This window comes from Vanellus vanellus (genome assembly GCF_965231255.1).
Source record: "Vanellus vanellus genome assembly, chromosome: 15".
NCBI classification, from domain to species: domain Eukaryota; kingdom Metazoa; phylum Chordata; class Aves; order Charadriiformes; family Charadriidae; genus Vanellus; species Vanellus vanellus.
Genome location: NC_138920.1, coordinates 4,338,378 through 4,349,872, shown reverse-complemented (window position 1 = coordinate 4,349,872; position 11,495 = coordinate 4,338,378). Strand labels below are relative to the sequence as shown.

The window sequence follows — 11,495 nt, the reverse complement described above, 5'->3', positions numbered from 1 at the left end:
GGCTTTGCAGGCTGCTTAGAGGAGAAAAAAAAACCCCAAACAATTACAAGGACGGCACCAACAGCAATGCTAAACTTGATTTCTGTGCTATGTTTCACAACTCAACCAAAATCCACCATTTCCTTCCAGCCTTTGACAGATGCCACAAGTATGCACTGCAGGTGGCACCTTTTGAGTGCTGACCTGCCTTGTTTGGAAGCCATCCAAACTTGCCACTACCCGTCTGTGTTTCACACACATCTCATTTTGGATTCCTGACAAAACTCCTCTACGTTCTGCTAATGTGACCATACTGCTCGATCGGAGCTCTCCCTCCAGCTGGAATATGCCAAAATAGACCTGCCATCTCTTCCCACAGATGTCCTTCACTGGGAGGCCCTTGGGAAGAGAGGCAGCAGGAGACCATAAGTTTTAGCATTTTTTTTTTTTCTTCCCCAGCTGACTTGTGATAGTAATTTTGAATCCATCAAGTTCTCACTAACAGCAGAGCCTCTTACGTTATACATACATGGAATGGAATCTGATCTCTAGCGGGACAGCCAGCCACCACCGATTTCATCCCGCCATCCCTCAGAGATTCCCAAACATCTGTCCTTCATCACTTTGCCTGTGACATAGCACAACTTGTACACGTGTCACTAAGGCTCAAGCATGCTCTCTGCCCTCCAGCAGTTAGGCCAAGGCATACAGTTTTCCATTTAAAGAAAAGGCTTATTAAGGATCCTAAGAAATCAAATCACAGTTCTTTTTGTTAAAAGTCTTAGTAAGATGGCAGTCACTCTCAGATACTGGAACAAACCAAATGTAAGGATGTCTTGTGTTATTCTGACTCATCCATCCCATAGCACTAATCAAGATCCATCTAGTTACTCGCAGTAGAAGAGTAGCTGTGGACAGATGAGTTCTTTCAACTCCAACTCTGCTGAAGAAAGATCTTACTTCCTAAGGTTACTACCCCTTGGTTCTAGTACTGGAGTCTCTTAAGTGAGGGCACCAAAATGCCGTGGTTAGCAGAGATCTACTGTGTTGGTAACCTGCAGCCCATCCCACAAGTCTTTCATTTTCCTCTACTTCACGGGTGGGGCAATGCTGAGAGAATCAGGACCAAATACCAAGTTAAATCACTGGGGAAGGCCTGCATTTTCTTGTTGTACAGACTAGACAATGAATAGCATGTGAGATATAAATAACTGGAAAAGAAAAAGATAACCTTATGGTTACAACAAAGAGCCACTAACAAGAGCTCTATCTCTGTCTCACAATGCCTCAATTTTAGGGTGCTTCTCTCTAAGCACCTCCCCCGCAAGAGGTTGCGTCAATGCAGTATTTCTAGAACCGCAGCTCTCCCACCTGCTAGAAGGAAAGGAGAAGTACAGAACAAGAAGGGCCCGTACAGGCTACCAATCCTTTCAATATGTCTGTCTGTCCACAGTTGCAAGTGTCTCTTACTGTAGTTTACTCACAACTGCAACAGGATTTCCATCCTGAAGGGCAGGAGTGAAGATTTTATGTAACTTTATAGCACTAGTACAGATCAAGGCAAAAAACAATAGTTTCTCAAAGCAACCCCTGATTAGCAAAGACTGGGCATTGACCCAGTTGTATTTAAGTATTTCAGTGGCCACATGGATTTATTTATCCTGTATCTGTAACCCACTCAAATGACTATAGCTTGTTTGCGCTTGCTCCAGACTCCTCAACTTCCAGCAGGCTTGAAGAAAGCCCATAATTTTTCTCCCCCTGCCCCCTTTTTTTCAAATGAAAAAACTCTTTGTAACCCTACTGATTTCTTTCTTTCTGATCACTGCATACACTTGTTGAAAAGACACTAATAACACATTCAAAGGTTTGGATTTGTGAAGTCAGCTGAACACCAAGAGGTTACATGCCTTTCACCCATTAAGAAATGCAGAAATGCAGCCTGGGTTCCATCCGAGGAAAGGTCAGGAGCTCGCTCTCCCCCTGCTGCAGGGAGCAGCTTACGAACATCTGTTCAGCTGTCTACTGCACCAAGGGAGAGTTCCATTTCAGTCTGAACCAAGTCTCCTTCCATCCTACCCTCCTACATGCTACAGATACAGCTCAGCTGGTCCACTCTGAGGCCAACTTCACTGACTGAGGTGGCTGATGCCGAGTTAAGCAAGTGAGGCGCCAAAGGGAAGTTTAAAAGAGGAAGGAAATGAGGAAATTTCATAGGAAAAGCATGTTAGAATCTGCAAAAAGAATGCAAGCTCCACTGCAGGGTAAATCAAACCTTTGCTAGTCAATGTTCCGTCTCAGCTTGCAGATGACATTACCTGGATGCTTACTAAACTGGTTTCAGGCAGGTGGTACTGACCCACACTGGTTCTACATACAGAGGAACCAAGCAATTTTCTATGTTGTAACTGTTCTCCTTTCCCCATGCCATCCTTCATGCTTGACACACACGCTACATCTACAAATCTGAGCCTCCACCTCAAAATCAAAAGGTTTTCCTCGACGGGTCATCAATCTCTCAGGCTAACCCCATATTCATAAGGAGGCTGAAGATAAAAGGTGGAGCACGTTGCAGAGGAGACTTTCAGTCTCAGAAGTGAAGCTACAGCTAATAATCCCTGCTTTTCCCCTTATGACAGGGAACCGCTCAGGCTCATTTTTATAGAACAAAGCAAGTTGTGGACTCTGCATAAGCCTGTAAAACTTCAAAACAAACTCAGAATGAAATAAACAAGGTACCTCTGACCTGTAGACTTTTCTTTCTCTCTCTGAACAGCTGTTGGCTATTCAGGTAACCAGTCGGTTTGAGATTGGGAACTTTACAGCATTAACAGCTGATACCTGAATCACATTTTATGAACCAGCAGAATTTAATGGGAAGCTGTTTCACTTCATAATACAATTCACATTGTGAGGTATGACTTTTCCATTAGGAAACTATAAAAATATATTCCCAGTCTGAATCAATAATTTAAATTGATAATAAAATTCTGTAAATCAGGTGTTATCTAGGAAGACCTGTCCCAGTACTGCAAGTTTAGAGTTAAAGGACTGACTTGGGCAACTCAGGAGGGAGTGTGAGTTCTTCTTAGAGTTTCTTTTCTCTCCACCTTTCTCTGAAGAGGCATCTTCAGGGTCTTTTACACTTTCCCCTTCAACATGGTCAGAAGCTCTTTTTAAAGTTAATTTCTTGTTTTTCTTCAGTGAGTAAAATTCCCGCATCAAGTCTTCTACCTCCCACTGCTCTTCCTTACGCTTCCTACAGCAGTGCAGTGCAGCAGGGTCTATAGGATGAGCTTCAGTGTTGAAGACGTATCCTCCAGCATTCAAGACGCATTCCCCGTATGGTGTAATCACCACATCAAAGACTGATCCATCATTGTGAATGAAGTTGTCTGGGTCAAACAGCAGGTACAAGTATTTTACTGTTTCAGCCAAAAAGAAGGATTCCATGCGATTATCCAGTCTGTGATCTCTCAAGTCTTTGATCTACAAGACAAGAAACACAGTGGATTACATTTATATCAAATTCAGTAAGCTACAAACTTACGGGGAAAAGTAAAACTAGTTTGCAATTCATTTCAATTCATTTCTCAGGAGAAGGGCGAGTAAGCTTCCCGTCATTCCCCCACTAAAAAAATCATAAGGCTTTTAGCTATTTCCCATATCATATTCCCATATCATATTCCCAATATTTATGAGGAGGGTTGTTTTTTTTTTGTAAAACAGAGCTTGCTAGTATGCTTGAAATCTTCTGTTAAATGATTTTAGAGAAATCACTCACTGCAGTTCTCTTCTGTTTGATCAGATTTTCAAGGCATAGTGGGAAAGCAGCATCACACAACTGGCAGGCAGAGAGCCTGCATATATATGAGCAGGCTTCCCGCTGAGCTGCAACATCCAGTACGGACCAAGATACAGGAGGCAGGAGAAGATTCTGATGCTTTCCCATGTTTTGGGCTCTGGTGCAACAGCCAGTGACTGAATTTGTCCCACTGTTCAGGCTGTGGGGGAAGTTACTACCAGAAACATGACCAGCAGTTACCAGATCAGCTTCACAGAGAAATACAAGGGCTTTGTTTGAAAAAGAAGTCATGTTTCAACCAAAGTGATCACTTGACTCAATAGCAAAACATCATTCATGAGAACGCTTTCTAAAAGCTGATTTTAGCAGCTATTTAGCTGACTCAGCAGTTGATTTAGCACTTACAGTTGCAAATCCACAGTCCACCTTGCTGATTTTCTCTATTGACTCCACCGCATCTCTTCCCAGTTCTAAGAGTGTGGGATCTCTTGTAGCACGGTACAGATACATTGCACTCTCAATCAGCTCTGCAGAAAAAAACCCGAACGGTTGCAAGTATAAAGATTACCAAATCATGTACACAGGGAAGATAAGATATTCCTCAAAATAATTTAACAATACTAATTTAAGATGATCAGGTGAACAGGCTAGCTTAGCTTCTATTTCCTCTGGCTTAAAACACAGATATCACTTTTACTAGGGATGTGCTACAAAGAAAGTCACTCTAACCAGATTGCATCAGCTCAGGTAAGAGTGAACAATGCTTCCCTCCCACATTCAGAAAGTAGGAGGGGAGCAAGAGAGAAAAGGATTAGAACTCAGTTGTCAAAGAAAGGAAAGATGATTCTAGAAAGTATTACAAACAAGAAATTCAAGCCCCCAAAATACAGTTTTTAAACAGTACCATAAGCCTCAAACAGGGTTATCTAAAACACCAAGTAAAACAGGCACTACAGAAATATTCTATATAGGCAACTGGTCTGTGTTTACTTATTAAAGAAACAAGTCTTTGTGGATGCTATAATACATTTGAAAGTTAATGCTGAGTATTTTTGTTAGAAGTATCCAATGCGGATGTCACCCGAACACTCAGACCAAAAGAAAATTAATTATTCTCATTTACAAAGTTTTACTGACCTAATAATAGGGTGTGAATATTAGTTTTGGTCAGAGTTGTAAAAAAAAAAACCAAACACCGAAAAAAAGACAGACCATTTCATTGCAGTATCACAGACAACACATAATCCCTCTTGCAGGTTGAGCTTTACTAGTGCAACTGGAATTAGTTTATTTCAGAAACTCAACAGAACCAGAGTGGTCTATTCATACGCACTTTCACTTCCTAAATTTAAAGGACACAGGCAGTCACATTAACATTTCGCGTGACTTTAAAACATCCCATGTCAGACAGTTTAACACTTAAACATGTCAAATCTTACACTGTGAATCCAATTAATTAACAGCCCCCCTTTATATAGTAATGCTACAGTTTACTTCCTTTAAAAGGTAGCCCTGCTTTTGTGAATGGCAGAAAGCAAAATGTGTAGCTTTGACTATGGATATCACTGGTAAAACACATGCAGGAACTAAGTCAAAGCAAAACTGGGGAGGAACTTTTCGAGGGCAGGTGTTGCTAACATTTGATCTTACCACCAGACCAAAAGCAGGACTCCATGCTCCCTTTTATTTTATTTCTGCTTACCAGGCCTGAGTGGATATCCTTCTCTTTTGTCCACCGTATAGCCCTGGGGAATGTTGTAGAACTCTGGCAGCCCACCAAACTGCTTCCAGACAGTGTAATAGTTGAGGAAGGTTCGCATGGCATTATCTACATCCCCAATTAGGCTCTGAGAGAGAGGAAACAATGAGCAAAGCAACATCTGGGTGAAGAAGAAACAGCACAGGAATTGATGCAATAACACTCCTAACAGTCAAAGCAAAAGATGACGGAAATGGGTTGTTCTGCAGGTCTGAATGGTGTAATATTTAGAAATGATGCCTTAAGAATAGATAGGACTAAGGAGATAGGTGCTGCTTTTCTGTTGGATCGCATTCCACGCACCTAAGTAACATGAAGTTTCTTTCATCTTTAGTTAACAGAAGGCTGGGTTTCTTCAGTCAACATTTCTTTTAGTCATCCAGTCTATTTTAGTGGGGATAGCAAAGTCCCAGACCAAATGTTAACTACTGATGAGAAAGCAAACCTCTCAATGGGAAAGTATTCACACAAATAAAGCATTTATGACGTGGCGGAAAAAGAGGTGTGATTTTCTTTTGCCTTATGTTCCCATCTGGATTATGAGACCACCATCAGTGGAATTTCCTACAACAAAACTGCCCTCCCATCATGCATAATGGGAGATCTTTTCTATAGATCACAGACAAAGTCAACATCTGCTCTTCTACAGGCTCAGACTACTGTAGATTTCACCAGATTAAAACAAACCGGAGCAGATGATGGTTATATTTGTAACTTTTATATAAGACTGACCCAAGACAGATGAACAAAATCACCATATGCTACTGGTATGACAGCTCTTACCTGTAGGCCTGGCCAGTAGGCCTCCAGGGACTGAAAAACAGGCATGGACACTGTTCCTTTGTACATCTGAACCCAGAGGTACCAGTCATCAAACTTTGTGTAATTTTTGATAGCTTTGTTATATTCTATAAAGAAACATAGATGGGTAGATAATCCAACAGAAAAAAAACATCTTTTTTTAAGACTGAGAGAAATCCCTTTTTCACTTGAGCCATGTCAAATAAACAGTTTCTCAGGATGCTCACTTTGGTAACTCTTTGTTATCATAGATTGTTCAAAAGTATTAAAAAAAAAAACAGTTCAGGAACAGTCTTGCATGCATCCTGTTAGATTCTTCATCTTCTTCCACAGTCCCACATGCAGAGTTTTCACAGGTGCAGTCCGGGAGGCATTCCTGGGATCGTTCACACAGAAAACTGCACACACACTGCTCACCTAGAAACATGGACATCAGCTCCTTGTCCTGCAGGAGAATGGCACCTTTAACAAGGTATTCAAAGTAGGAGTCCACCCCGGCCCCAATTCCAGCATCTTGGGCCACCCACTTGGCAGTTATCACATCAATGTGGTTACCAACCTGGAAAAAGTGAGGGGAGGGGGAAAGAGGAAGTTAAAGTGGAAATAAAGTTAATCTACTAAATAATAATTTTAAAAAAAATCCCCACAGCACAACCACGCAAGAAAACCTTGACCTTTTTTCAGGCCATCCATTTCACAGATTCACAATGTCCATACCAACCAACATTTTCTCCATTACAAGACACATTTATCAGTATCACAGAAGTACAAACTGTAGAAAAATTCCAAAGTTATATTTATGCTTTCAATATAAACTCTGCACTGGCCAAAACAAAACACCATTATGCTACTTTGAAAATGCACAATTTCAACATTAAGTACCTGGTCCTAATTCACAGCCCGCAAAGAGTAGAGGAGGATGAAGTGTTACAGATACAGAGATCGAGGTCAAGGATGTCAAAGGCATGAGAGCTGCCATGCTAATATTTAAATAGATCCTTCAAACCTGGGACTCTTCAGCCTAGAAAGAGACCCAGCTGATGGAGAGCAAAATACACAATCATGACTTGTTAGCAAAGATGAAAAAACCCCACGCTATTCAGTTGCCTTCTTGAACAAGGATTAGGGGTATAAACCAAAAATAAACAGATCCCAAAGCAAACAAAAGGAAACACTTCCTTATACAGCATATGAATAAATCTGTTCCATTTCACATATGCAACACCAGGACTTCACATAATTTCAATAGCTGCTTTCTGAACCTAACTGAAGAAAAATTGCCCAGGAGATAGTGAACACAGAGATAACACTTGTAGCTCTGGATACTCCTAAAACACCAGAGCTCTAGAGGCTGGTAATATCTTGTTGTACCTGCCATTCTCTTATTCTCTTCCATAGGCACACAAGGCATTAGAGAGACCTTTTATTTAATCTGTTAAAGCCATTGTTACAAAACTGCAATACCCAGTAGAAGGCATTTGTCTCCCAACCACAGCTGTTACGGAACAGAACAATGGCATAATGTTGGGGTGCACCACTAAAGCAGAGATGTGAATGCTGCAGGTGCTCAGGAACAATGTCAAACATGCAACTTCAGCCCAGTTAACAGCACTGTAGTTATTTATCTAGTGCTATCTCCTCTCTGTTTACGCTTTTTACACTTAGAATTGCATCCACGAAACTATACAAAAAGCAGGCCATCAAATTCAAAGTCCATTCCTGACTCACCAGCCCAATATCCGAGCGATTTTTCCACAGTGCCTTCAAAGCCTTCCTAGCAACATCCTCGAACACTGGGTCACCCGTAAGGTGGCTTAAAGTGGCAAATTCCACTATAAATGTACCAATTCCAGCAGTACAGGTAACTGGGGTCTCCCCAGGGTTTACTCCATGCAGCAAGTTCACCGTTCCATATGGCATCCCAGTTGGGGTCTGAAAAGCTGAAACATAGTATTTTCAGTTCACATGAGTGTTCACTCTTATATTTGACAGACTGTCAAGCAAACATGTGCCTCACATAACACTGCACACAGGCAAGAAGCATGACTGGAGCAATTGCAGTAACTGCAAACAACGAAATGAGAAGTAGAGTGTAATCCTGGGAGGGGCAGAGAGTGTATCCCAAGGTACACAGTCCTGGGAGGGTATTGCAGATCCCTTCCACCTTACCCAGAACAGCAGACTGCATCCCAACTTTGTTTACAGCACAAGCAGGGTAGTCAAAACAGAACTACACACGCTGGTCAGCAAAGTGCAAACACTGAGTTTGTGATTATTCAGTGGTAGCCCAGGGCGTACACCACACAAGGAAACAGTGCCATGCTATCAGGGCACACATCCCAGCAGCAGCCCACAAAGGGGTAGATAAGGCTGCATCTTCTTGTCTTTACAAGCTGCTGATTCACAGCCTTTATTTATTATTTATATTAAAAGTATTTCCCCTCATCAAGCAACAAACAACACTTGGCATGCATACATACAACCGGTATCATGCACTTCACAATGTTTTCCCCACAAGCTAAGCTTGCTTTGAGTTCAAGGAACGCAGGACTGTGTTGAGTTCACATATCAAGCAGCGCTATCTTCACCGTATACACCAGTCACCTCCCAAACTGCAGCACAGCAACACAAACCAGACAAGTTCTCACCCGGCAGGAGTTTGCGAGCTGCTTCCTCTGCCATCCTGAGGAGAGGTCCAGAGCATGGCCAGCCCACTTCTACTTCAACGCCAGCCTTCTTTGATAACAGGTGAGCCGAGAGGAGACCACCCACCACTGGAAGGTACACAGTAAGAATCTCATTAAAAAACGTGGGGGAGGAATGAAATCTGAAACCAGTTCTATTTATTTGTATTTATTATGAGGCAGAGGCAGTGTTTCTGGATGGCTCATCTTTAACAGCCTAATTCAGTGTGCCACAAAAGAACAGTGGTTTGTTTCTTGCTGCCTGTTTGCAATAGGTAACATATAGATCTTCCATTATTTTAGAAGCATCAGATCCCACTTGCTCTACTATACCTGCACTGCCTTGCAGACAATCAGAGAGCTAGCAGTATAATGAACACGAACCTCTATGAGAGGAATTGTTTCATTTCTTCAAGACAACTTAATACCATGTTTGTGTAAAGTAATACAGTGTACCTTCTTAAATTCCATGGAGAAAAATGTCTAGGCCAGAGTCAACAAATTCAGTGGGACAGAGGCAGAGAGTTATTAGCCCTTTTCACAGGTTTGTCTACTGTCACATAACAAGCACAAACAGAGAAATTACACTGCTGCAAAAGTTGGCTCAGCAATATTTGACAAGATAAATGAAAAAAAAAAAACATAACTAACAGTCTTGTTCCCTGTCAGTGTCTTTTAGCTGGATGACATTGAAGCAGTTAGGCGTTCACCTGGGTACAAAACTCCAAAGGCCTTTGCGATTTTACAAGAAAAAAAAAAAGGAAAAGTTTCAATTTATCACGCTAAAGTAAGAAATTAATAACCTCTATTCCAAAACAGTACGTAAAAAAAGACAGTATATAATTTGTACTATTTCAGTGGAAAAGGTGTTTATTCCAAAGCTTAAAACCTGGCACCACAATATTGAAACTGCCACGTCTATGTCTGTTTGTGTTGAGACAGGAAGCAGAACGGTGTGCAAAGACAAAAAGGAAGTGACATTTGTTTGGGATTTTTCTGTGAGCTTACGTGTCCTGTTACACTGCATTACAAATTCACCCTGACTGCTACCTCACATTAGCTTTGTGTACAGTTCAGAGACTCGCACAGGAAGGAAGTCCAGCATAAACAACACGGAAAAACCCAGCTCACCTCGAATGTTAGTTTCAAACACTGATGCATTGACATCAATATTAAAATCCACCCCTTCCTGCAGCACATTGACAACTCGCTGGAACTCGGAAACATTTCCCAAGATCTGCAGGGGGAGCAAGACAACAGAGAACAAGGCTCAGAGTTCATGTGAAAACAAAAGTACAAATCAATGTCAGTGGTTAATTCTAGTTTTGTTTTACTATTTTGTGAAATCATTAATTACAAATAGTACTAAAAAAGCAACTGACAGTTTCATTTCCTTTCAAAAAGTTTTTTTCACAGACTTCAGGTGTTTATTCCAGAGTTAGAAGGTGTCAGGGGCAGGGAGCTCTGGCCACCTGGCTCCCAGGGCTGGAGCAAAGTGAAATGCACAAGCTCCTTGGTCAATTAATAACTGACTTTCCGTCACTACCGCATGAAAAACAGATGTGGAGGAGGCCGACAGCGGCCCTGAGCAGGCTGAAGGCCGCGCTACACCGGGCCAAGCCCCAGGGGTGCGGGACAGCTCGTACTCACCAGCAGGGTGTCCAAGGCGTCGATCAGCGTGAGGGAGAAGCTGTGAGGGGAGAGAAGCGAGGTGAGGCCGGGCAGAGGAGGCCGGGGGGCCCACCAGCGGGGCGCCCCGGCCCTACGGCGGGCGGAGATGATGCCCCGTCCCGGAGACGGCCCCTACCTGCCCCAGGTGTCCTGCCCGTCGCATGTCAGCGGCCGCAGCTCGTCGTAGGGGAAGGCGCTCTCCAGGTAGTGCTCGTAGGCATGGTAGAACATAGCGCGCACCCGCTCCCTGAGGCACAAGCACAGCCCGGCTCAGCCCCGGTCCGCCTCGACCCCGCCCGGCCCCGGTATGCCTCGGCCCCGCACTCACCGGTAGGAAGCGACATCCAGGCTGCGGGCAGCCGCGCCGGAGCCGAGCGGCGGCGCCGGGAGCCGCAGCGCCCACAGGCAGAGAAAGGAGCCAAGGGAGCGCAGCATAACCGCCACAGCCGCCTCACCGGCGCCCGCCCCCAGTCGCCAGCCAATAGGAGCGGTCGGAGTGGGCGGCGCATGCGCACACCGCCGGAAGTGCTCTGCATTTCTGCTTCCGGGGCGCTGCGGGGAGGTGGCGGCGCTGCGGGGGGGCCGTGGGGCGCTCACTGCCGTCGTCGCCGAGACTGGAGGCGACTGGAGTTATCTGCGTACAGAAGGGCGAGGGTCTTGCCTTACTTCACCGGAGGCCGTAACTCCCCGTCGCAGGGACGGGGGAGACGCACAGGGCAGCATTGAGCCTCCTGGGCGGGTCGGAAGGCCCTGAGGGAGCTGGCAGCACTGGGGGTGTAATTCTCTGACCTGAAAA

The 11,495-nt window shown here is 43.8% G+C and overlaps 1 protein-coding gene across 1 annotated transcript; it reads right to left on the bottom strand.

Moving 5' to 3' along the window:
* Positions 1–2,831: 2,831 nt before the first annotated feature.
* LOC309678307 (ER degradation-enhancing alpha-mannosidase-like protein 2) lies at positions 2,832–11,134 on the bottom strand (the record flags this gene model as incomplete). The annotated part of the gene is made up of 11 exons (XM_082491305.1): positions 2,832–3,468; positions 4,190–4,311; positions 5,487–5,631; positions 6,327–6,451; positions 6,762–6,903; positions 8,073–8,284; positions 8,993–9,118; positions 10,160–10,265; positions 10,679–10,718; positions 10,836–10,946; positions 11,028–11,134. 11 exons carry the CDS (start codon positions 11,132–11,134, stop codon positions 2,977–2,979), a joined length of 1,728 nt encoding a protein of 575 aa, XP_082347431.1. The 3' UTR covers positions 2,832–2,976.
* Between the last annotated feature and the right edge of the window lie 361 nt (positions 11,135–11,495).